This window comes from Salvelinus fontinalis, chromosome 18, assembly GCF_029448725.1.
Source record: "Salvelinus fontinalis isolate EN_2023a chromosome 18, ASM2944872v1, whole genome shotgun sequence".
NCBI classification, from domain to species: Eukaryota; Metazoa; Chordata; class Actinopteri; order Salmoniformes; family Salmonidae; genus Salvelinus; species Salvelinus fontinalis.
Window position 1 is genome coordinate 26,190,200 of NC_074682.1, and position 27,707 is coordinate 26,217,906.

The window sequence follows — 27,707 nt, forward strand, 5'->3', positions numbered from 1 at the left end:
ATGGGGGGAAAGTAGACTATCACGTAGGCTAAACATTAGAGAAGTATGGTGCTACATTTATATTCCTCTTTATGTTTGGTGCACATGCATTACTATTACAGTAGTATTCATTGTCACCCCTACTAGCTTGAATGAAAAAATACAGGGATATTTTTAGATATAACTTTCCCCTCCCCTCTGACGCTCTTTCTCTCCGCGTGTCTCTCTCGGGACTCGAACATAGACCCTACCCCGTGGTATGTATGCTCGTTGACGTCAGAAACGATTCGTAATTTGACGTGTAAATATTCTCGCCCCCTTCCAAGGTTTACTCTCCGATTGCTTTCCTTGATGGTTCAATAAGGCAATAACGCTGTGACAGGTACTCTTTCCCACCCTGCAATTTGAAGGAAAAAATACATGCAAGGCGAACCAATTGATTTAATATTACTTGCGTTTTTGTTTTTAATTTGTTGTCTTGTATGCCTTCCAAGAGCATCAATCAAATATATTTTTAATCTAATCGTATTTTCTCTGAGATGGAAATGAGATGTCGCCCAACAACGGTGATGTGCTGTGCTCTTGCGGTTCTCTGCTCCATCGCTCGTTCCGTGAATGCTTCATTCGGGGACAGACAGTACCTCAACGAATGGGCGGTGGAGATTCCCGGAGGACCGGACGCCGCCAGGTCCATTGCCAAAGAACTGGACTACCGAGTAGTCCGCCAGGTAGGTTAGAGCCACAGCAACGCAGTAACAAGTTCGCTCCACACAATTGTGGTCTTGGAACAGTGTATCTCTTTACACTATACAATTAATATGCATATTTCTGTGTTCAATTTGTCTCAGTATCTTGTCTTGGTATCAGTATTCCAATTTTTTATTAGTAGTATTCATTCGGTTGTATACAGCTGAAAGCTGAGATGGAGGGTGCCATGGCAGCCTTGTTCCTGATGTTGAAGTCTACACAGACAGCATCCTTACTGAACTTATGCATTAACTGAGATTTAAAAACCGCAACTATTGTGATTGGTGCACTCTGTCAATCATCTTCATAAGTCTGGTCAGAGTGAGAAGGGAAATTCAATAGTGTAACCCAGGGTTTCACAAACTCGGTCCTCGTGTAACCTATTAAATGTCCATTATTGGCTTTTTAGTTGTTTTACAATCAGTGTATTTGCGTATCACTGTTACTTTATAATAAGTACATGTAAATCATCAAACAAGTACAAACAATTAGTCTATCAATGTATTTGGGCGAAAGATGGGGATCCAATCCATATTTCATGTAATAGACTGTAACAATGACTCATTGTGTGCTGTATACTGATGATAGCCCCCTTCTGTAAATATGTTGATAGCCAATGTTGTAATTTACCTTCTACCTTGTCCAAAACAAACACATTAGGCCTATACACCCCCAGGGGACCTCTCTCTAGTCTACTCAGAGGAAACTAGCGCTCTGACTACACAGGTCAATGGTTAACCTGTGTTTCCATTCAGCCAGGGGGATGGGTATGATACCATTTCAGCTACATAATAATAATAGGCCTAAACTGTGGCTCAGAGTAACTCGTATCCTAGATTAGTGTTATTTTTCTTTTAAGCAGTATCTGTGATTGACTCATTATTTGCACAATGTGCATGCTATTCTGATAAGCACCTTTAGATTCAGTGGGTTTAGCTGTGTTTCTCTTTCCCAGGAAATTGCTAAACAAGGCCGGCTATAAATATAACTAATAAGGAAACTAGCAGGCCTATTGCTGTCGTGGTGGTATTTGCCTTCCTGTCATTATAATATAATAATTTAATATCATCAGCTACCCATGTTTGAGAATGATCGAAGGTACTGATTCAACAAGCTGTTCAAGAATTTTAAAGGGAGATGTACTTCCGGGTGTAATATGACCCAAGGCACTTGATTAATATATAATTAATAATTATTGCATTAATAATTGCAGGCAGTCCTATGTTATGGGATTGACAGGAAGAGGATAATGGTATTACATCACCGCTATGAAATATTCAATAACCCACCACTCTCCTCCTGTCTGCAGATTGGGGCGCTAGAAAACCATTACTTGTTTAAACACCAGACTCATCCTAGCAGGACGAAACGAAGTGCCGATCACATCACCAAACGCCTGTCCGAAGATGATCGGGTAAACAGTCCTGTATCTGTAACATTGTCTATTGCCGTGTCTGAAATGGCACCCTATTTCCTTTATAGTGCCATATTGGACACACTGTGTGTCTGTGTCTCTTCTGGTAGACTCCTCTCACGGGTAAATACCTCCAGTTTTCAGAATAAAACACCTGCATGTGTGAATTAGCTAAGTAAGCGAATATACAGCATAAACCTAAATATGGCAGAATTCTAATATCTCTCTGTCTCTTTGGGCGTCAAGGTATCATGGGTGGAGCAACAATATGAGAAGCGGCGCAGTAAGCGGGCGTCACTGGGGTCATGCCGGGACTGTCCGGTGGACGAGCTGTTCAATGACCCCATGTGGAACCAGCAGTGGTACCTGGTAAGTCCCAAAGAACCACATGTTCCCATATGTTTCCTATAAGTCATACCCAGTGAGTAAAATTACACTTTGAACAGTCTAGGTTATTTGGTTGTCTGTGTGGTTATTTGGTTGTCTGTGTGGTTATTTGGTTGTCTGTGTGGTTATTTGGTTGTTTGTCTGTCTGTGTAGTTATTTGGTAATTTCTTGTCATGGTGGCTAATAGCCAGGGCCAGAACTGAAACGCTGAATAAACAGCAATCTAAAATATGTTTTCTGACCCGACTATCAGTGATGTCAGTTCAGATCCGGCTGGTGTCTGCTGCTGCCTTCTGTTTGACCTGATTCACAAACACAATCCTAGCCTAGTCCCAGATCTGCTTGTGCTGTCGTGGCAATTCCTAATGGTCAAAGTCATTGAGTATTGGAAAGACAGCACAAACAGATCTGGGACCAGGCTAACACAATCCCAGAGCCCCTGAGATTCAGTACTGGCAGGGACGGACAGCTTCCTCACAAGCCTTTTAGAGAAGTGTGTATAGCACCAGTTCATTAGAGGTCTTGCGTAAGACTTAGATTTATTGATGTTGTTGCCTATCACAATTAGGATCTGTCCAAATGAAAGGAAAGCCTACATGTGTGAGGAACAGCATGTGTCTATATTGCCATGCACGTGTGTGAGGATGAGACAAATATCTTCAGCGATCACGCATGAATATGTATGTGCGAGACTTGAGAAATGTGAAAGAAAGGTTTTAACTCTGCAATAGTCAAAGGAATTAGTAATCATTCAAAATCCCAGTAAAAAGACCCATTTGTTTAATTGAACATGCCGGCCTGGCAGGAGATTGTAAGGGAACTCACTCTCTCCAACCATAATCCAGTGGAACGGAAAAGGCTGTCACACATTAAGACCCAATTTAGCCGTACACAATGGCTATTTCAGCCCACTGAGGCCAAGCCAGTGGAGGATAGTGTCACAGCTATGTATTCCCTACCAGATACATTACAGACACATCCACTTCATCCTGTATTTAGGATTAGGCTGAACCAACCTATTCTCCATTTTTACTATTTTATTCTATGTCATTACTTTTACAGGTTGTGTTATAATTGCGTGCCAATAGGATTTTGCTAACATTGATACGCTATTATGGCCCCCTTGCAATTATTGTGAGAGTGGAGAGAACTTTTGTAACGGTATTTGGTCATTTATTAAATGCAGCGAGTCATTATTTCTAATTTTGTTATTTGTTTTCCATGGCAGCAGTGCTGGCTAAGTCAACATCTGTTATCTCATAATGATAGGACATGTGTGTGCGCACGTGTGTGTGTTTGAGTATGTTTACGTGCGTCAGTGTGTGTGTTGGAGTATGTTTACGTGCGTCAGTGTGTGTGTGTTTGAGTATGTTTACGTACGTCAGTGTGTGTGTGTTTGAGTATGTTTACGTGCGTCAGTGTGTGTATTTTGTCCATTCTTTCTATGTTCCCTGAACTTAATGAACTGAGTCACTCACTGTAGAACATAAGAAAATATATCCAGATGGATCCTTTTTACTCATCTGGGCTGATGACCCTAATTGAATTGGTCATGACGTGCTCGTTTATGTCTGCCATTGAGAGGGCATAGCTGACAAACACCTACACCTGTCCACTCATTTGTTACAGCCCTCTGATTGGTCTAGGCCAGCCCTAGGGACTTTCAGTCAGGGATATCAAATATGAAAGAAAGATATGAAATATGAATATGAAATAGTAGTAATCCCCAAGGGAAAATATAAATAAGGGTGTGTGTGGGAGTACATAAAACGAAGGATAGAGGAAGAGAGATAAAGCTAATGAGGGATATCAAGAATGAGATGGAAGTTGAAGGGAAAAAAGTGATAGTGAAAGGAGAGGGAATAAGGAGTGCGTAGAGAGGCAAAAGGGCAGAGGGAGGAATGAAGAACATGACGTGGACAGTGGGATGGAGGTACTGATGGATTGAAGAATTGAAGGGGGGTTGGAGTGAGGGGAAGAAGGCAGTGAGGGAGAAAGACATAATGGAGAGAAGGAGGGATGGAGAGAAGGATTGTATGGAGAAAGTGATGTTTAGAGAGGGAGATGGAGAGAGATAGAGATTATAGGATTGGGTGACTGCCTGATAATGCAATCAAAGGAGTGACTCATAATACATTTAGATTACTCCCTCTGTCAAGAGGTGTGTGTGTGTGTGTGTGTGTGTGTGTGTGTGTGTGTGTGTGTGTGTGTGTGTGTGTGTGTGTGTGTGTGTGTGTGTGTGTGTGTGTGTGTGTGTGTGTGTGTGTGTGTGTGTGTGTGTGTGTGTGTGTGTGTGTGCAGGTTTCAGTTTGTACACATACTGTAAGCGTGTGTGGATGCCGATGTGTTTGTTTACTGTAAGTGTCCATTCTAAATGCTTGCTTGTGCGTGCGAGCAGGGCTGTTTGGAGCCCACAGCTTACGTGCCAGTCAATAGATGAGTCATCCAATACGATACCAAGACAAAGGAGCTACAGAAGCCGTCAACAGGACTGCACAGCCTGATTTCTTACAGAATATTTGATAGTCTGACACATTTATACGTTTTGGTCATTTGGTAGGATATCTATAGGGGGAAAATGTTGTACATTTGATTGTTTTGTCAACTGTCCCTGTTGTAGAAAGGAATGGTGTGGTATCTGTGTTGTAAGGATGAATCGGAGGGTTTTGATGATCATTCAAACAGAGTCAGTCTCCAGTCTCCCACTACCACCCCCCATCTCTTCACTTCCTCTAGTAGTCGGAGAAAAACAGAAGAGAGAGAGAGGGAAGATAAGTGAGACGGCCCAAAAGAGAAGAGAAATGGGAAAGAAAGAGGGATCAAGAGAGAGAAAAATAGAAAGAGGGGGTGCAAAAGAGATAGGAAGAAGAGAGATAGGAGAAGAGGAGAAAGGACAGAGAGCAAGAGAGAGATAGAGAGATCACAGCGATGACTCATTGCACTGGGTGGCGTTCTGCAGTGTCTGTGCATAATGCGGGAGGGAACACAGCAGCTCCAAGACTTTCCTAGTCTTTTTTTAGTCCCTTCTGCTGCTCTGAATCATCCCATCTCCCCTCAGGGAGGACCGCTACACTCTCACTCCCTACTGATTAGCAAATTAACACTAGTTGGGTACCCCAAACATATACACATACATTTACATGAAATACATTAAAGGTATCACTGATTTTTATTTTATTTTATTTTATTTCACCTTTATTTAACCAGGTAGGCTAGTTGAGAACAAGTTCTCATTTGCAACTGCGACCTGGCCAAGATAAAGCATAACAGTGTGAACAGACAACAACACAGAGTTACACATGGAGTAAACAATAAACAAGTCAATAACATGGTAGAAAAAAAAGAGAATCTATATACAATGTGTGCAAAAGGCATGAGGTAGGCAATAAATCAAGTAATTACAATTTAGCAGATTAACACTGGAGTGATAAATCATCAGATGATCATGTGCAAGAAGAGATACTGGTGTGCAAAAGAGCAGAAAAGTAAATAAATAAAAGCAGTATGGGGGGTGAGGTAGGTAAATTGGGTGGGTAGTTTACAGATGGACTATGTACAGCTGCAGCGATCAGTTAGCTGCTCGGATAGCAGATTTTTAAAGTTGTTGAGGGAGATAAAAGTCTCCAACTTCAGAGATTTTTGCAATTCATTCCAGTCGCAGGCAGCAGAGAACTGGAAGGAAAGGCGTCCAAATGAGGTTTTGGCTTTAGGGATGATCAGTGAGATACACCTGCTGGAGCGCGTGCTACGGGTGGGTGTAGCCATCGTGACCAGTGAACTGAGATAAGGCGGCACTTTACCTAGCATAGCCTTGTAGATGACCTGGAGCCAGTGGGTCTGACGACGAACATGTAGCGAGGGCCAGCCGACTAGGGCATACAGGTCGCAGTGGTGGGTCGTACAAGGTGCTTTAGTAACAAAACGGATGGCACTGTGATAAACTGCATCCAGTTTGCTGAGTAGAGTATTGGAAGCTATTTTGTAGATGACATCGCCGAAGTCGAGGATCGGTAGGATAGTCAGTTTTACTAGGGTAAGTTTGGCGGCGTGAGTGAAGGAGGCTTTGTTGCGGAATAGAAAGCCGACTCTAGATTTGATTTTGGATTGGAGATGTTTGATATGAGTCTGGAAGGAGAGTTTGCAGTCTAGCCAGACACCTAGGTACTTATAGATGTCCACATATTCTAGGTCGGAACCGTCCAGGGTGGTGATGCTAGTCGGGCGTGCGGGTGCAGGCAGCGAACGGTTGAAAAGCATGCATTTGGTTTTACTAGCGTTTAAGAGCAGTTGGAGGCCACGGAAGGAGTGTTGTATGGCATTGAAGCTCGTTTGGAGGTTAGATAGCACAGTGTCCAAGGAAGGGCCAGAAGTATACAGAATGGTGTCGTCTGCGTAGAGGTGGATCAGGGAATCGCCCGCAGCAAGAGCAACATCATTGATGTATACAGAGAAAAGAGTCGGCCCGAGAATTGAACCCTGTGGTACCCCCATAGAGACTGCCAGAGGACCGGACAACATGCCCTCCGATTTGACACACTGAACTCTGTCTGCAAAGTAGTTGGTGAACCAGGCAAGGCAGTCATTAGAAAAACCGAGGCTACTGAGTCTGCCGATAAGAATATGGTGATTGACAGAGTCGAAAGCCTTGGCCAGGTCGATGAAGACGGCTGCACAGTAATGTCTTTTATCGATGGCGGTTATGACATCGTTTAGTACCTTGAGCGTGGCTGAGGTGCACCCGTGACCGGCTCGGAAACCGGATTGCACAGCGGAGAAGGTACGGTGGGATTCGAGATGGTCAGTGATCTGTTTGTTGACTTGGCTTTCGAAGACCTTAGATAGGCAGGGCAGGATGGATATAGGTCTGTAACAGTTTGGGTCCAGGGTGTCTCCCCCTTTGAAGAGGGGGATGACCGCGGCAGCTTTCCAATCCTTGGGGATCTCAGATGATACGAAGGAGAGGTTGAACAGGCTGGTAATAGGGGGTGCGACAATGGCGGCGGACAGTTTCAGAAATAGGGGGTCCAGATTGTCAAGCCCAGCTGATTTGTATGGGTCCAGGTTTTCCAGCTCTTTCAGAACATCTGCTATCTGGATATGGGTAAAGGAGAAGCTGGGGAGGCTTGGGCGAGTAGCAGCGGGGGGGGCGGGGCTGTTGGCCAAGGTTGGAGTCGCCAGGAGGAAGGCATGGCCAGCCATTGAGAAATGTTTGTTGAAGTTTTCGATTATCACGGACTTATCAGTGGTGACCGTGTTACCTAGCCTCAGTGAAGTGGGCAGCTGGGAGGAGGTGCTCTTGTTTTCCATGGACTTTACAGTATCCCAGAACTTTTTCGAGTTAGAGCTACAGGATGCAAATTTCTGCTTGAAAAAGCTGGCCTTTGCTTTCCTGACTGACTGCGTGTATTGGTTCCTGACTTCCCTGAACAGTTGCATATCGCGGGGGCTCTTCGATGCTATTGCAGTTCGCCACAGGATGTTTTTGTGCTGGTCGAGGGCAGTCAGGTCTGGAGTGAACCAAGGGCTATATCTGTTCTTGGTTCTGCATTTTTTGAGCGGAGCATGCTTGTCTAATATGGTGAGGAAGTAACTTTTAAAGAATGACCAGGCATCCTCAACTGACGGGATGAGGTCAATATCCTTCCAGGGTACCCGGGCCAGGTCGATTAGAAAGGCCTGCTCGCAGAAGTGTTTTAGGGAGCGTTTGACAGTGATGAGGGGTGGTCGTTTGGCCGCGGACCCGTGGCGGATACAGGCAATGAGGCAGTGATCGCTGAGATCTTGATTGAAGACAGCAGAGGTGTATTTGGAGGGCAAGTTGGTCAGGATAATGTCTATTAGGGTGCCCATGTTTACGGATTTAGGGTTGTACCTGGTGGGTTCCTTGATGATTTGAGTGAGATTGAGGGCATCAAGCTTAGATTGTAGGACTGCCGGGGTGTTAAGCATATCCCAGTTTAGGTCACCTAACAGAACAAACTCTGAAGCTAGATGGGGAGCGATCAATTCACAGATGGTGTCCAGGGCACAGCTGGGAGCTGAGGGGGGTCGGTAGCAGGCGGCAACAGTGAGAGACTTATTTCTGGAGAGATTAATTTTTAAAATTAGAAGTTCGAACTGTTTGGGCATAGACCTGGAAAGTATGACAGAACTTTGCAGGCTATCTCTGCAGTAGATTGCAACTCCTCCCCCTTTGGCAGTTCTATCTTGACGGAAAGTGTTATAGTTGGGTATGGAAATCTCAGAATTTTTGGTGGTCTTCCTAAGCCAGGATTCGGAAACGGCAAGGACATCAGGGTTGGCAGAGTGTGCTAAAGCGGTGAGTAAGGCAAACTTAGGGAGGAGGCTTCTGATGTTGACATGCATAAGGCCAAGGCTTTTTCGATCACAGAAGTCAACATTAGACAGAGGCTTGGTAGAGGTGATAGAGGCTTGGTCTCGCACAATGACACAATCATGAAGTATTATTGTTTTATTACGCGTCGCAAGATTCTCAACCTTAGTGCGGTCTTCAGTGATCCACTTAGTTGAGTAATTTTGTTGGATTGAAGTATTAACCTGCATGCTCTCTACGCCAAGGGTTTCCTACTGTAAGTGGTCAAGAGAGTGGACTCAGCCAGGACAAAGAAAGCAACAAGCTGATCATGAATTCCTGAAGGTCAACTTTGGACATGACAGCCTCCATTAGCGAAGATGGAGCTAGCACAGCGAGGTGGCCATCTTCAGTTGACCTTTCTCCATTGTTTTGGATACTGGCCTATGATACTTGATATTCACAGACGCAATTTAGTTGAAGTACCTCACTCTTAAGGCACCACAGCTGTGCTGTTCTTTTTCCATTATTTGCGTTGTATGGGAGCTACTTCCTATATGTAAATCCAGTGCCAATGTCATTAGATCTTGTCTTAAAGGGATACTTCAGGATTTTGTCAAACTACACTCAGAGACATAAAATGGTATCCATGAGTTCATCTGACTCTGGGGAAGTAGATAAAGGGCCTTGTTGCCAAAATCCCGCAGTATGCCTTTATTGCTTAATGTACTGTGCACATGATTTAACTACAAACAACTTAAACTACTCTCCCTCTCCTTCTCTCTCTCCTTCTCCTCTTCCCCCTCTGTGTCGGCCATTCCAGCAAGACACTCGGACGTCGTCCTCCCTGCCCAAGCTGGACCTCCACGTTATTCCTGTGTGGAAGAAAGGGTTCACAGGAAAAGGAGTGGTCATCACCGTGCTGGACGACGGTCTGGAGTGGAACCACACCGACATCTACCCCAACTATGTAAGACCACGTTTCCACGGCAACAGACATCAGTAAGGGAGAGCGTTCCCATAGCAATGTCGGTGACACTTACACAGCCATTCATGAAGCACTAATAAGCAGTAATAAATTGCTATATGATAGGTGGTGATGACGGTTGTATAGTGTGCATTGAGGACAGAACTGGACATCAATAATAGGAGGAGTTATTGTGGTTCTAGATTATTATGTAGTTGCTGCGTTGACAGATATAATACTTGGCTAGTATAACTGCGAAGTTGTCTTTAGCATTTATCAAGGTTTTTCCTCAAGTTGGTTAAAGGTTATAGTGAAGAAGTCTTAGCTAGTGACTATTGTGTTTAAACATTTTGAAAAAGTTTCTGTTAAAGTTTCAAATAATCAACATTTAGGCCGCCAAACCCAATTGCAAGTGAGACGATGACTTTGAACACTATTTTTGGGGGGACAGGTGTTTTTTTTAAACGAACCAAAGCTCATTAGACAGTCTTGTTGGCACATTTCTCAAATCTTGAAATGAGAGGAAATCTGTGAATCTTGAGATTTCTGCGTTTTGGTGGCAAACAGTAATTTCTCTGTCTGACACCAGGCATTGACAGACTAGCACTAGAATCTCCATACAGAGAGGCAGATTGTGAGAGAAAGAAAGACAGAGAGATAGAGAGAGGGGGAGGGAGAGGAAGTATGACAACAAGGCTGATAGAATAGACTCTGACTATAATTAGCATGGCTGTGATTAATCAATGGACTCAAGTGAGACGCTCATCCATCTTCACTCATCGATGCCCTCTGCTTTCATTTGCATAATTTTCACAGATTAATTCTTGCCTTAATTGACACTAAAAGTAATTTTCTTGCGCTTATTTGTTTTCTTGTACATTAGAGCAGAATGGTTTTAATGATTCTGATTCAAGTGTAAAACTTTTGAATTATTAGATGCATTGTCCACAAGCTCATTTTAACTGCAGATTATATTGTCTTGTTCAGTTACTTCAACCTTATAGCAATAAACCTTAAAGACAAAGACATATTGACAAATGTTATACATTTCCCCTCTCTCAAACCGAATGGCTTTGTTTCAGCCCTAAATAATTTCCTCCATGTTCCTCTTGTCTGGTGTTCAACCATCCATAGATGTTATTTACAGTCCCTCACAGTGACAATAGGTTGGCCCTTGGTCTAGTAACCTGTTAAGTGGGTTGCCAGATTGGGTTCTGAATCCTGTTGTGATTTCCCTGTCTCGTCCTTATCCAGGACGCAGCAGCCAGCTACGATTTCAATGACAACGACTCTGACCCCTTCCCCAGGTACGACTCCACCAATGAGAACAAGTAAGTTGGTTATTTATTTCAGGGACATACATGATATCATGGCTATTTGTGACATATGGGAGAGGTGTGTAGGACTTTCGCACACATTCATCTGTTTTCAAACCATAATTTGTATATTCATGATTTACATGCATATTTAGCATAGTATCCAATCAAAATGATCATGACTCCAGTAGTAATAGAGAATGTTATTCATCATGGATCGGGTCCCATGCAGTCTGAAGGCCGCCATAAAACCCATGTAATTCACTTCCTAGTTACAGCATCCTCTCTGTTGATTAAATAACCATATCAGAAGGGGGCAGGCTTACGGTAACACCCTAACACACACAAATCTAACAAGTAATCTAACAATTCCCCAACAACTACCTAATACACACAAATCTAAAGGTGTGAATGAGAATACGTACATATAAATATATGGATGAGCGATGGCCGAGCGGCATAGGCAAGGTGCAGTAGATGGTATAAAATACAGTATATACATGTACATGTGATATGAGTAATGTAAGACATGTAGACATTATTAAAGTGCCAATATTTAGAGTGGCATTGTTTAAAGTGACTAGTTATCCATTCATTAAAGTGTCCAGTGATTGGGTCTCAATGTGGGCAGCAGCCTCTCTGAGTTAGTGATTGCTGTTTAGCAGTCTGATGGCCTTGAGATAGAAGCTGTTTCTCAATCTCTCGGTCCCAGCTTTGATGCACCTGTACTGACCTCGCCTTCTGGATGATAGGGGTGTGAACCGACAGTGGCTCGGATGGTTGTTGTCCTTGATTATCTTTTTGGCCTTCCTGTGACATCGGGTGCTGTAGGTGTCATGGAGGGCAGGTAGTTTGCCACCGGTGATGCGTTATGCAAACCGCACCACCCTGTGGTTGAGGGCGGTGCAGTTGCCATACCAGGCTGTGATACAGCCCGACAGGATGCTCTCGATTGTGTATCTGTAAAAGTTTGTCAGGGTTTTGGGTGACAAGCCAAATTTATTCAGCCTCCTGAGGCTGAATAGGCACCGTTGCGTCTTCTTCACCAAACTGTCTGTGTGGGTGGACCATTTCAGTTTGTCTGTGATGTGTACGCCCAGGAACTTAAAACTTTCCACCTTCTCCACTGCTGACCCTTCGATGTGGATAGGGGGGTGCGCCCTCTGCTGTTTCCTGAAGTCCACAATCATCTCCTTTGTGTATCAGACACACACAGATGATCCAGCTGGAGCTGTTGATGTAAAATAATGTTATAACAGTCATATCGATAGGGTTCCTCGCTGATTTGCTTTATATATTACGGTAAATGTGAATTTTTAAAAAAGCAATACATTTCCCCGGGAATCTATAGACTGATCAATTTAACATTTACCGGAAAATGCTGTATATTGAATTATTCTACTACATGTCCATGAGATTTAGCCTGGGAGCCATATACCTCGTAACTGAAATGCATTCCAGGTGACTACCTCATGAAGCTGGTTGAGAGAATGCAAAGAGTGTGCAAAGCTGTCATCAAGGCAATGGGTGGCTACTTTGAAGAATCTCAAATATAAAATACATTTGGATTTGTTTAACACTTTTTTTGGTTACTACATGATTCCAAATGTGTTATTTCATAGTTTTGATGTCTTCACTATTATTCCACGATGTAGAAAATATAAAAAATAAAGAAAAACCCTTGAATGAGTAGGTGTGTCCAAACGTTTGACTGGTACTCTATATGTTGTACTGTAGGTTATAGGTTAGTGTGTGGGTCAGTAAAAGTAGTTCACCAGAATGAAAGTCAGGCTATCGACTAAACCTTTCCACTATCAGCCATTGTGCCTGGTAGTGTTTGCTTGGGTGGTAGATCCCATAGATGTAGAATTACAATATTAGAGTATAATTATAGTAAATCTATTTATATGATAGATCCTAACCATAACAACTGAAAAGAGCCCATTTTACCTCTGACAACGCCACATCGTCGGAATTTGATTTGAAGCCGAGGGAGAGAGAGAAAATGGCTTCATCTGTTGGGAAACGTTAAAATCACACAGAAAACCACTTACTAAAACCCTCAATGTTTCAATGCTCCTTCCTCTCTCTCTCTCTCTCTCTCTCCTTTAAATGGGGACTCACACTATAACAGCTGTGAGGATTACACACAAAAACACACACACTCAACCCACTCCACTACCCACCCACTCTTTTGTTGTCAATCTACTCTGGGAGCTCTCTGTATAATTTAGACTCCAGCAGCAGGCTGTTTATTGTCTCTTATAAGCATGCCAAATGACATGAAACCAAAGGGCCTTTCATTTTCAATTGACAAGATTTCCCCTCAGTATCAATATTTTCTATGGTAAGTACATAATGAGATGAAGGATCTTAGGTAACCAAAACCGAAGTGAATCGAGTGATGCTGGCACACTTCCAGAGGTTTTATGGTGGATCGGCAATGTTTTGATGAGATTTTAAAGCTTACTGTAAGCAATACTGAGATTTACCATAAACCAGTTCACAAAAGTTTGGATCAGACTGGTGTATTCTGAATCCACTGCTATATGTATATGAAAATATAACTTCATTCCGTTAGGGACAGATTGTAAAGAAAAAGTTCTGTTTAGTTGTAATTGTGTGTTCTGTTTCTGTATGTACTCAGGCATGGGACCAGGTGTGCCGGTGAGATCGCCATGCAGGCAGACAACAATAAATGTGGAGTCGGGGTGGCGTACAACTCCAAAGTTGGAGGTAATAGATGTAACGCAAGCACACCTGGTGTGTGTGTGTGTGTGTGTGTGTGTGTATCTGGGTGACCCACACAGCAGCTGGAAGGGAAGTTGTCCTGGTGGCAGCCTACTTTTTTGAGTGGATAATTACGCAACACCACTTTACCAAATGACTGAGCAACAATTGGGCACCTGTTCCACAGAGGAGGTAGCTAATATTTAATATTAAAATGAGAAAATCTATCAGATCTTTAAGTAGGCCTACACCAGTTAACCAATTGTGCTATTGTGTGTTTTATTTCTGCGTTATTTGTACATAATGTTTTGTACATAATGTTTCTACCTCCGTCTCTAATGACCGAAAAGAGCTATCAGGAATCAAGGTAAGACCAGATGCAGACTATTGAAGTATGTTTATGTTTATTGTGGCAACAGGGGCAGGCAAAGACAGGTCAAGGAAGGCAGGGGTCGAAAATCGAGAGTAAGGCAAAGGTACAGGACGGCAGGTGGACTCAGGGTCAGGGGTAGGCAGAGTTCAGTAATCCAGAGGTGGAGCAAAGGTACAGGACGGCAGGCAGGCTTAGGGTCAGGCAGGGAGGTCAGGCGGGCGGGTACAGGGTCAGGACAGGCAAAGGTCAAAAACCAGGAGGACAAGAAAAGAGAGGCTGGGAAACGATTGGAGCTGACAGGAAAAACTCTGGTTAGCTTGAACGAACAAAGTGAACTGGCAACAAACAGACAGAGAACACAGGTATAAATTCACTGGGGATAATAGGGAAGATGGGCAACACCTGGAGGGGGGTGGAGACAAGCACAAGGACAAGTGAAACAGATCAGGGCGTGACAGCTTCTAGATATCAGGACAGCGATTACTCACCTCGTACTGGAATAAGATTTTTTCTTTAATGAGTCGGACACAAAGGATTTACTTCAGGCAAGGTGATTCGCATGAGAAAGAGATGGAGATATCGGGGACGTAGGTGGGGTGCCTTGTTAGGATCCGATGGCGAGTGGGTAATCTGCATCTACCATCAGTACTACTAGCCTACAATCATTGGATAACAAAATAGATGAACTACAATCACGCATATCCTACCAATGGGATATTAAAAACTGTAATATCTAATGTTTCACCGAGTCGTGGCTGAACAACGACATGAATAACATACAGCTAGCAGGTTATACGCTGCCTCCGGTAAGACAAGGGACTGTGTATATTTGTAAACAACAGCTGGTGCACGAAATCTAATAGTAAGGAAGTCTCAATGTTTTGCTCACCTGCGGTAGAGTATATGATAAGCTGTAGACCACACTATTTACCAAGAGAGTTTATCTATATTCTTCGTAGCTGTCTATTTTCCACCACAAACCAATGCTGGCACAAGACCACACTCAATGAGCTGTATATAGCCATAAGCCAACAAGAAAAGGCTTATCCAGAAGCAGAGCTCCTAGTGGCCGGGGACTTTAATGCAGGGAAACTTAAATCAGTTTTACCTCATTTCTATCAGCATGTTAAATGTGCAACCAGAGGGGAAAAAAACTCTAGACCACCTTTACTCCACACACAGAGACACGTACAAAGCTCTCCCTCGCCCTCCATTTGGCAAATCTGACCATAATTATATCCTCCTGATTCCAGCTTACAAGCAAAAACTGAAGCAGGAAGCACCAGTGACTCGGTCAATAAAGAAGTGGTCAGATGACGCAGATGCTAAGCTACAGGACTGTTTTGCTAGCACAGACTGGAATATGTTCCGGGATTCTTCCGATGGCATTGAGGAGTACACCACATTAGTCACTGGCTTCATCAATAAGTGCATTGATGACGTCGTCCCCAGAGTGACTGTACGTACATACTCCAACAAAAAGCCATGGATTACAGGCAACATCAGCACTGAGCTAAAGGGTACAGCTACCGCTTTCAATGAGCGGGACTCTAACCTGGAAGCTTATAAGAAATCCCGCTATGCTTTCTGACGAACCATCAAACAGGCAAAGCGTCAATACAGGACTAAGAATGAATAGTACCACACCGGCTCCGACGCTCGTCAGATGTGACAGGGTGACAAACCTATAGGGAGGAGGTCAGAGACCTGGCTGTGTGGTGCCAGGATAACAACCTCTCCCTCAACGTGATCAAGACAAAGGAGATTATTGTGGACTACAGGAAAATGAGGACCGAGCACGCCCCCATTCTTATCAACGGGGCTGTAGTGGAGCAGGTTGAGTGCTTCAAGTTTCTTGGTATCCACATCACCAACAAACTATCATGGTCCAAACACACCAGGACAGTCGTGAAGAGGGCACAACAAAGCCTATTCCCCCTCAGGAGACTGAAAAGATTTGGCATGGGTCCGCAAATCCTCAAAAGGTTCTACAGCTGCACCATCGAGAGCATCCTGACTCGTTGCATCACTGCCTGGTATGGCAACTACTCTGCCTCCGACCGCAAGGCACTACAGAGGGTAGTGCGTACGGTACAGTACATCACTGGGGCCAAGCTTCCTGCCATCTTGGACTTGTATACCAGGCAGTGTCGGAGGAAGGCCCTAGAAATTGTCAAAGACTCCAGCCACCCTAGTCATAGACTGTTCTCTCTGCTACCGCACGGCAAGGCTTCTGAACAGCTTCGACCCCAAGCCATAAGACTCCTGAACATCTAATCAAATGGCTACTCAGAGTATTTGCATTGTCCGTCTGTCCCCCTCTCTTTTACGCTGCTGCTACATTCTGTTTATTATCTATGCATAGTCCCTTTAACTCTACCTTCATGTACATATTACCTCAATTACCTTGACTAACCTGTGCCCCCGCACATTGACTCTGTACCGGTACCCCCTGTATATTGCCACGCTATTGTTATTTTACTGCTGCTCTTTAATTATTTGTTATTTTTTACTCATCTATTTTGTACTTAACACTTATTTTTCTTTAAAACTGCATTGTTGGTTAAGGGCTTGTAAGTAAGCATATCACTGTAAGGTCTACACCTGATGTATTCGGCGCATGTCTCAAATCAAATTTGATTTGATACATGTTTTATATTTGAGCACAAGACCGCACCACGTGCAAAGTATGACTCAAAACACTTCAACTACAGTCAATCAAATATTTCCCTGACGTGTTCCATCATGTTGACTTGCAGGGATCCGCATGTTGGACGGTATTGTGACAGATGCCATCGAGGCCAGTTCTATTGGCTTCAATTCGGACCACGTGGACATCTACAGTGCCAGCTGGGGACCCAACGATGATGGCAAGACGGTCGAGGGCCCCGGTCGCCTTGCGTCAAAAGCCTTTGAGTACGGCATCCAGAAGGTAACACACCAAAGTCCTCTCTTTTTCCCTTTAAAAAAATAGCATCCCATGAATCTACATCGTGTTATTCTGTTGTATCACCAAGTTCATATTGTTTGTAAAATTGACCGTTCAACAGCACTCCACACTTCATAATGACTCATTTATAAATAAGGAACTCATATTATTATTCCAACATAATTATTCCACTTTAACCACATAGAAGTCAAAACAAACTAAAATCCAAACAAATCATCTAAATACATTGAAATTTGATTTAAAAAAGGGAATGCTAGACAAGGAACCTAAGCAAAAGGCTACTAAAAACAAACTTAACACTAACTCCTCACCCATCTCCTTCCCCTCAGGGCCGGGGAGGGAAGGGCTCTATCTTCGTGTGGGCGTCAGGGAACGGGGGCCGCCAGGGGGACAACTGCGACTGCGACGGCTACACAGACAGCATCTACACCATCTCAATCAGCAGTGCCTCCCAGCAGGGCCTGTCCCCCTGGTACGCTGAGAAGTGCTCCTCCACCCTAGCTACCGCCTACAGCAGCGGAGACTACACCGACCAGAGAATAGTGAGTGACCTTAGCTCCCAGGTCCCCCACACCACTGTATAATTGAGATTAGTGTTCGTGTCACATTTTGTTACTTTACGTTATAATAACTATGATAACTTTGTTTACTTCTGTCTTCCTGCAGACCAGTGCTGATTTGCATAATGAATGCACAGAGACACACACAGGAACGTCTGCCTCCGCCCCACTGGCTGCTGGGATATTTGCCCTGGCACTGGAACAGAAGTAAGGCAACAATCATGACTTAAACGATTTTCACTAATGAAATAGGTGTTTAGGGACATGTCGGACTTCTTATTTGTCTATCCCCACTAACCCCTCACCCCAGCCCTGAGCTGACGTGGAGGGATCTGCAGCACTTGGTGGTGTGGACGTCTGAGTTCGACCCGCTGGCCAACAACCCCGGCTGGAAGAGGAACGGGGCAGGCCTGATGGTCAACAGTCGTTTTGGCTTCGGCCTGCTCAATGCCAAGGCCCTGGTGGACCTGGCCGACCCGGCCACCTGGAAACACGTCCCTGAGAAGAAACAGTGCATAATCAGGGACGACTCCTTCCAGCCCAGGTGCAAAGACACTCTAACATTCTAGTATACCAGAAACATCTAATCCTTCTGACATAACATACTTGCATTTGTCATTTACATTTTAGTCATTTAGCAGACGATTTTATCCAGAGCAAGAGCAATTAGGGTTAAGTGCCTTACTCAAGTGCACATTGGCAGATTTCTTAACCTAGACGGCTCAGCGATTCGAACCAGTGACCTTTCGGCTACTGACCCAATGCTGTTAACCTGCCCCCATGTATTGTTCAATTCAGACTAATTCCGGTGGACAAGCAAATTTATAGAGTGCACCGATAATTCCATGAGAGACAGAATCCCGTGTCCTGAGATGTCCTTACATTTTGGCTCTTCTAATGACATCTGTAGTTTGACCTGTTTCTCATATGGAACAATTATAACAACAGTCAAATGAAAGCCAGAGATTTGTGTTTTTGTGTGTTTATGTTATGTGTACGTGCATAAGCGCACATGTGTGTATGTATGTCCACGGTCTGTATTGATAGGAAAGCTAGGATCCGACTTAGATTTCTTTAATGGAAGGCTCAAACAATCTTTGGAGAAATCTTCTATTTACTAATAACTTTAGGTTTTTAGGCTTTAGGAGTTTAAAGCTAGAGCTAAAGCTAGCTGGCAAATGTTGCAAAGCTAACATTTATTTCCAGATTAAACCTCTGAAGGATTTTTTTTTTATCTGAGCAGATGTTTTGTTTACCTTCATTTCGGATTAACTGCCTTAGGACGTGTGAGCGCTAGATAGTTTAGTCACCAGCCCTAGGCTACATCCTCCAAATGACCTTCAGTTCAAATGATAGGTTTGTTATTTTAGAGTTTACAGTGATGGTTCCTTACCCTGACAGTAGTTTACAGGCTATAAGAGACTGTAGTCCACAGTTCGGATTTCCTTTAACAGCCTTACTTGCCTCTGCTAACCAAACATCAATGGGAGAGATTAGGTCATGAAGACAATATTAGCTATGGATAAAGTTATTTGTGACTACAAACACAAAACATGTCTCTACAACCCGATTCTTGATCATGTCCTTTTGCCAAGCAGCTGGGATTAAGCGACTCATTGGCATGCCACCCAGTTTCCTTTTTACCTAGGCCAGGGATCATCATTAAGTCTTTTATGTCCAACAATAAAAATTTAAAATATATATTTTTTAAAGCATTATTTTATTTTGCTCCGAAAATTTTGAGGGCCAAATAAAATCTCTTGGGGGTCCAGCAGTTAGGTAACTCTGACCTAGGCCATCCTGATCACGCCACCTCTGTATAATCCAGAGGATTTAAGCCTCCATGTGTGTCATTGCTCCATCCATTCACGTCCTGGGTGAATATACGGATTAACCCTGATTCTGAGCCAACCACTGGCCATCCAAATGTATGTATTGTCATACCTGGTCAATATAACATGTAATATTCATGTAATATACTCAGACAGACAACTCTCATTAGAAATATGTCAGAATGTTGACATGTATCCACAAGTAATATGCAACTTGTGGATACATACCAATATAACCAATAAATAATAGTTAAATGTCAATATTTTGATTTATAATGAGAACATGTTTTGTCTGACTGTATTCGATGGTACAATATATGAATCATGGCCAGTATACGTTGAACCAATGTTGTTTGGTTTGGTATGTTATGGTGGTAGTACAACCACAGTACTAACTTCCTGTGCTGTGTCTTTTTCCCAGGGCATTGAAAGCAGCAGTAGAGATCACCATTGAGATCCCCACCAAGGCCTGTAATGGCCAGGACAACGCTGTCCTCTCACTGGAGCATGTGCAAGTGGAGGCCAGCATGGAGTACACCAGGAGAGGAGACCTACACATCACACTCACATCCCCATCAGGTTAGACACATACACGTTTGTTTTACTATCCTTGTGGGGATCAAACAATTGATTCCATTTCAAAATCCTATTTTTTCTAACCATAACCCTTAACCTAACCTTATCCCCTAACCCTAACTCCTAAGCCTAATTCTAACCCAAACCGTAATTGTAAAGCATGAAGCACACCGAGAATCTCACTACCAATAGACTGCCGAGAGGTACTTATCACAGTGGGAGGCCATTACTTCTCTTGCTAGAACAAAAGCGGTACCTGCTGCGTGCTGACCCGGTAGTGACAAACCTAACGTTTCTACTTGTAGAATAGTGGCCAACAACTTGATTTGAGCCAATTAGAGAGCACGAACCCCCACATGGGGCAACCGACATTGGTGACAATTTTTTTTTTAAAGGAGGCATTTTCTCTATTCATCCACAGATGAGCCAGTCACACTTCATATGCAATGTAGGCTATGGGATGGTAGCTAGTTATAGTAAGTACACAGATGCAATACACACAACACTAAAAACTTCCTCCAAGCTAGCTAACCACTGTAGCAAGTATTGACATTACAATTAAATCACGCTGGTTTACATGAAACAGCTGCCTGTGTTAGCTGCCGAATTAGATCAGTGTCCTTTAGCAAATATGCTAACGTTAGCTAACTAGCTACACAGTTGGCTATGTACTGGCACTGGCAGTATGGGATTATGGAGAGTGAATTAAATTATTTATTCGTCATATTTCTAGGTAGTTATCTAGCTGTGGCCATCTGGCTAGTATCAACAAGGACTTTCTACAAAATAGCAACATTAGCACAGCTAGCTAACACTGGAATCTAGACCATAAGCAACACACAGACATGCATTGACAAACAACGCTATTGCCACCTTCTGGTTTGGAGTATTTTAACTGAGTATCTGATGATTTCACAAATGAGATTGACTGCTGACACTGTTCAGAGGTGCTAAGTTCAGTCGGCAGGCAAACGTTTGACAATCCTACAGGTGTGTCTTAGCTATAACCCTAAACCTAACCCCTAAGCCTAAAATAGCCTTTTTCCTTGTGGGAACCGGCAAAATGTCCCAACTTGTCAGAATTTTCCTTGTTTAACTATCCTTGTGAAGAGTTCTGGTCCCCAGGATAGTAAAACCAAAAAACACATACATACAATATAAAACTGAAAACTGGAGCCAAACAAGGCTATATGAACCATTATTATTTTCTGGTATCAGGCACTAGCACGGTCCTGCTGGCAGAGAGAGAGAGGGACATGTCATCTAACGGCTTCAGGAACTGGGACTTCATGTCTGTTCACACCTGGGGAGAAGATCCCACTGGCACCTGGACCCTCAAGATAACTGACACGGTCAGTCAAGGGATAGTTCCAATCCATTACTTTCCAGTAAAGTTTGTTTAGACGATTTCAAACTTTATAGAAAATGGAGCTGGCCATTTACTGTGGCCGAACTGCTCCAAATGCCACATAGCATTGTGTTGTATCAACATATTGTCTAAACAGGGTGTTTTTTTACACTCTTTTTCTATTTCCCTTTGTCAGTCCGGGCGGATGGAGAATGAAGGCCAGATCCTGACCTGGAAGTTGATTCTCCACGGCACGTCAGAGAAGCCCGAGCACATGAAGAAACCCAGAGTGTACGTCCCTTACAACGCTGTCCAGAATGACCGTAGAGGAGTAGAGCACATGGACGACATGATGGAGGTGAGTGCGACAATTAAAGGGACTTTTTTTATTTTCTCCCGAACCATACTAGTGTCTACATATGAGAGGGTTAAATATACATGTGTATATACGGTCTGTCGACTGTCGTCAGAACTCAAATGCAATTCTGTGTAACTTACTTACCTCATTCACTAAACCATTTCTGTCTGTATGTTTGTTTGTCTTTCTCTCTATCCAACCCTATAGGAACTGTCCACCCAGGCTGAGGCCCACTCACCGCAGAAGACTCAACCTCCTCCTTCCGCCACCCCCAAGATGAAGCAGATGAGACCCTCCTCCCCACCCCTGTCCCCCTCTCTGGCCCTTCTGCGTCTCCTCCAGACGGCCTTCAACCGGCAGACCCCCGCCGCCCTGCCTCAGTCCCCAGAAAAGGCCTCCTCTAGCAGGGGAGAGCAGCACCAGGGCAGGCCACACTCCATTCCAGGGGGACCAGGCCCTCGCATCGCTCCCCAGAAGCTGTACCAGGCCCTGGACAGGATCAACCAGTACCAGCGGGCCGGGCAGGATGACAGCCTTTACAGCGACTACAGTGACGGCTTCTACAGCGCCAAGCCCTACAAGCACAGAGATGACCGGCTGCTGCAGGCACTCTTCAACATGCTCTCTGACGACAAGCAGTGAGGGAGGGGGGAATGGGGTGGAACTCAGTGTGTGCAGGCTTTTGTTCCAGACCCAACACATCCAGCCCTGTAGGATTCAGGGCCGATTGAACTAATCATGGTCTACATTGAAGATTGTGCTTAGTTAACTATCGGTAGTTGAATCAGGTGTGTTAGTGCTGGGCTCAAGCCTACACAGCCCTGCGGTTCTCCTTGGTCAAGATTGGCCACCCCGGGGTATGTTGTGAGAGAGATAGGGTGAGGAGGCGGCGGCTGGGCATGGAAGGAGCATGCGAGAGAGGGGGAGAGTGAAAGCCAGAGAGAAACTCTTCCAGCCAAACGTGTTGTTGTTTTTCCAAAACTCTGCTTTTCTTACCTTGTAGCATTCTAGCCTGTCTCTCTGTCTATCTGTCTTTCATTCTGCACAGTTGTAGGTCGGTTGCATCTCAATTCCCGCAAGTGGCTTCCCTTCTTCTTCCTCCTCCCCCTCCTCCTAATGTAGTGAAACCTGGCTAGCCCATAGACTTCCGCCATATTGATTCAGTCTTCTAAGATCAGTATGCATGAAAGAAAAGAGGCATACTTAGATTCAACTAGGATTCCATTCCATCCGCCTCCTCCAGCCATTTATCCACCTCTATCCACCATCATTCCACCCCCTTCCTCCAGCCATCTATCCACCTCTATCCACCATCATTCAACCCCCTTCCTCAAGCCATCTATCCACCTCTATCCACCATCATTCCACCCCCCTCCTCCAGCCATCTATCCACCTCTATCCACCACCTCCTCCAGCCACCTATCCACCTCTATCCACCATCATTCCACACTCCTCCAGCCATCTATCAATCTTTATCAACCATCATTCCACCCCTCCTCCAGCCATCTATCCACCATCATTCCACCCCTCCTCCAGCCATCTTTCCACCTCAATCCACCATCATTCCACCACACTCCTCCAGCCATCTATCCATCTTTATCCACCATCATTCCACCCCTCCTCCAGCCATCTATCCACCATCATTCAACCCCCTTCCTCAAGCCATCTATCCACCTCTATCCACCATCATTCCACCCCCCTCCTCCAGCCATCTATCCACCTCTATCTACCACCTCCTCCAGCCATCTATCCACCTCTATCCACCATCATTCCACACTCCTCCAGCCATCTATCCACCATCATTCCACCCCTCCTCCAGCCATCTTTCCACTCCAGGATGGGTCCCAATAGTCTTAAAGGGACACTTCACTTCAAAACAAAAGTTAGTAAGATGTTTTCAGGCATCAAAAGTGGTCTGGTGTCGAGATGAGTTCACGTACCAGGACATGTGTTTTTTAGATCCAACTGTATGCCTCAATCCCAAATTAATGAAAAAATATATGTACTGAATAAAATGAGGAAATGTATTTCCATTCATTCCAGATTAAGGAAAGGTATTTCCATTCATCACAGATTTGGCATATACAGTATATGTAGCTGGATCTACACAAGATTTGACACGGGACTTAGACTCATCTGTTCATAACTTTTGGAGTATGAAAATGTCAGACAAAACAAACTTGATTTTTGAGTGAATGGGCCCAAGAGACAGCGAGAAAAATATTAATATTAATAATTGTATATATTTAGTATATAAATTATATTTTGAGGCTCTATTTATCACCTTTACCTATCAGTGGTATTGAAAAAAGGGAGACAAGAGAAGGAGACAAGAGAAGGAGATGAGGAAATAACATTAAGACTTTTGGGACACAGCCCTATTCTCCCTTCACTCTACCACCTGCTTGAGCATGCTACCTTCAGAATATAAATTTCATAATTCTATTATGACTGACATGATCAATATATTATACAAAGACAATGATTGTAATGTTGTTTTTAAATATACTTCTAAAATATCCACTTCTAAACTCCAACTCTGAAATGTCTATTTAATATTTATACTTTGACATATTTATTTTGTCATGTTTTTGTTTTCTGTAAGAGTAGAGGTACTCACTGTGCTACAGTTAACTTAAACCCAAATCCTAATTTGAGGAATGTGATTTTAAGATATATGCACAATTTCAAGTTAGGTTTACGAATATACTTTACAATGCATAAAAAATGCAGTCCCCCTACTGATTGTTTTTCAAACTGAAAGCTCAAAGATAATGATATGTGGCATATTCTTCACAGGGTGTCAACAAAGCATTGGAGAGTTTGAGAACGGCAGTCTTTTACCCGGTTCTCTTGAGGAAAAAAAAAAGTTCAGTCCTTGGGGTAATTCTTTAAATATTTTATTTTTTAAACAACAACATACAGTCTAAAACAAAAGAAATTGGGAAGGCAACTGACCAAGAATCAATTGGTTGTGTCATTTTTATGGATGTTATTCGACCTTATAAGATATATATAGATATGATGAATATGATTGAAGCTTTTGCAAATTGGCAATGTTGAAACCATCTGAATACTTATGTATTTTAACTGATAATATAAAATAACTATACATTTTTTATTTTTTAAGTATTATACAAATGTTGTGCAATTTGATTCATTTTATTTTCAAAAGTACAATGCTGCATTAAATATTTTTCTAAAATATATATATATATAAATCCCTTAGTCATTTTATTTTAGATTTAGTCAAATTCTAGGTTTATATTAATACAAACTAAATGGAATTATTAATATAAATAACACTGCCAAACTGTTGTGCTGCCAAATTTTGTAACATTTTTCCTGTGTTTGGGTGAATGTAAAACAGGCTTCGATGTTGTTACTTCATTTACAAACTCATATTGACACAACTTGTCGTGGTAATTTCCTGTATTACTAAATGAGGAGAGTTTACAAACCACACACAAGTCAAAGTTATATTTTAAACTCCATCTTTAATTATATGAGCTTCACCATAGCCCTTTGACTCTCAGATCAATTCAGTGTCTATAAATGAATTCTCTGAGAGTGCTTACAAAAACAATTCTTAGTATCTTTTATAGCCAAGATACACCCATCTCAACTTACATGACAAACCACAGATCTTAGGAACTTCACAAAGGGCCTTTTACTTGAAAGAGGAGTATCCCATAGCAAGATAGCATTAGCTATAAATTATCGTTCAGTTTGGTCTCTTAGACGAGGTTCTACTTCCTGTTCTTGGTACTTCCTAGTACCAAAACATGACCTCATCCAATGGCATATATCAATTGTCAATTCTAGATACTCCCATCTCAAATACATCCCCTCCTGGACAAGCTCACGGAGGGGAGTGAGCCTCTAGGTCATATACTATGAAAGATAAGTGCAACATCAGAGGGGACATACAATGGTTCCAGACACTGCCATACTCCTCCCCCCAATGGGAAAAGGAGGGAGTGACTGGAGTACAGACATAGTGGAGCCCTTCACATGGTTTCACAGATGATTCACATATGAAGACAACGTTCAAACCTGACTTCTCCCTTTTTGATATTCTGCATACCAGACATACCAGACATGTAAAAGACAAGCCCGACCTCTCCCCTCTCTGGGCCCCAAGTGACTTTTCCCTAGAGAAGAAAGGAAAATGCAACTGCCGACATTATAGTCAAAAAAGAAGACATTCTAATGACAAGTATAAAGTAAATAAAAGATCTTATTTATCTATGTTACCTAACTAATTCAGATTCAGCTATGACAAACTACATGGTTATATGCAACTTTTTGGATATGTTCATTTATACAATATTTTTGGTATTAGTGGACTTTCATGATTCAATCCAGTTATACTTTAGTGTAGGCGGGGCTTCACACAAAAAAACTATAACACATTTATAGTATGTATAATGCCTTCATATGCCCTACATAAACATTCACGTTTATGCTCAACTGCAGGTCGGTAGATGTCACTGCATTATCTTATGGCAACTTGCGGTTGATAATCTTAGCTGACATTTGCATGTATAAATGCTTATGTAGTGATTATGACAGTGTTAGGAACTGCTATGAATGTGCTACGTAGCCCTATGTATGTAAAGCCCCATACACTACAGTGTTAAGTATCCCCTGTTTTCTGTGGTATTGGCTCTATTCCTGCTCTCTGCCAAACAAAGTGAAAGATTAAGATGACAGATGAAGAACAGTTTACATGCATCCTGTAATTTAAACATCTTTCAATGTAGCCAGTGTTGTTGATCTGTTTGTTTATATTTTGGATTTGATTGATGCTTCTGTTCAATGTTGTTCACAAGAGCTGAAATATGTCGGTATTTATGTATGGATGTACAAAATGAAATTTATCGTAATAAACTGCAAAGTGACCTGGTGAGTGTGTCTGAGTTGTTGGGATTACAACTGTGATCTGCCATTTCAGTTCATATAGACATTTCAGTTCATGGGGACACTTCAGTTCATATAGACATTTCAGTTAATATGGACATTTCAGGTCATATAGCCATTTTAGTTCATACTACATGGACATTTCAGTTAATTTAAAATTTCAGTTCATAGGGACACTTCAGTTCACATAGTCATTTCAGTTCATATAAACATTTCAGATCATGTAGAAAACAAAATCATATAGACATTTCAGTTCATATAGACAACATTATGAGTTATATCACTGTAGATCTATATTCCAGTTACAACACAACTGGACAGGTGAAACCAGACACAGGTTGGCGTTTATTGGCATGAATCTTGTCCTGGAGGCCGAGCTGAACGGTTTCCACTAGATGGGTCAGAGGCAAAGTCAAAATTGGCTCTATTGTAAAAATGTGCTTTTTGGATTTAATTTAAGTTTAGGATTAGGCATAAAGTTAGCAGTGTGGTTAGTAAGGGTAAGGTTAGAATCAAATGGTATTACTTAACGTAACAACAGCTTACGTAGTGAGGACCCTGCAGAGCTGCCTCCAGTACATGAGTCATCCAAATAAATGCCAACCTGCAAAGAGGACTCCCAGCACCTCATCGCTTTCACCTATCCTGTATTTTCAGTATTGTACAGATGAAGGCACCTTCATTCCTCTTCTCTAATTTCCTCTCCTCCATTCCTTACCATCTCCGTCCCTCTCCATATCTTGTCTCTCCAAACTCATCCCATCAGCCGAGATTCCTAACACATCTGGTTGCTTTGGCCCGAGAAAAGAGTCCAGAAGCCTGATGGGGTAAGAGTGAAAGGAGAGGGGGAGAAAAGAAAGAGAGGAGGGAAGTCAAGGGAGTGGGATATGAGAGAAAAACACAACTAACAAATACAGATGATGGAGAACAAGAA

At 42.9% G+C, this 27,707-nt stretch overlaps 1 protein-coding gene across 1 annotated transcript; it reads left to right on the top strand.

Annotated features, from left to right (window-relative positions):
* Window positions 1-202: 202 nt before the first annotated feature.
* Window positions 203-26,754, top strand: pcsk1 (proprotein convertase subtilisin/kexin type 1). The gene is made up of 14 exons (XM_055868773.1): window positions 203-707; window positions 2,036-2,140; window positions 2,387-2,509; window positions 9,664-9,810; window positions 11,062-11,138; window positions 13,771-13,859; window positions 16,986-17,158; window positions 17,506-17,718; window positions 17,843-17,943; window positions 18,047-18,280; window positions 19,990-20,147; window positions 21,363-21,496; window positions 21,689-21,850; window positions 22,058-26,754. The coding sequence occupies exons 1-14, from the start codon at window positions 519-521 to the stop codon at window positions 22,490-22,492; spliced, it is 2,340 nt and encodes a 779-aa protein (XP_055724748.1). The 5' UTR covers window positions 203-518; the 3' UTR covers window positions 22,493-26,754.
* The last annotated feature ends 953 nt before the right edge of the window (window positions 26,755-27,707 follow it).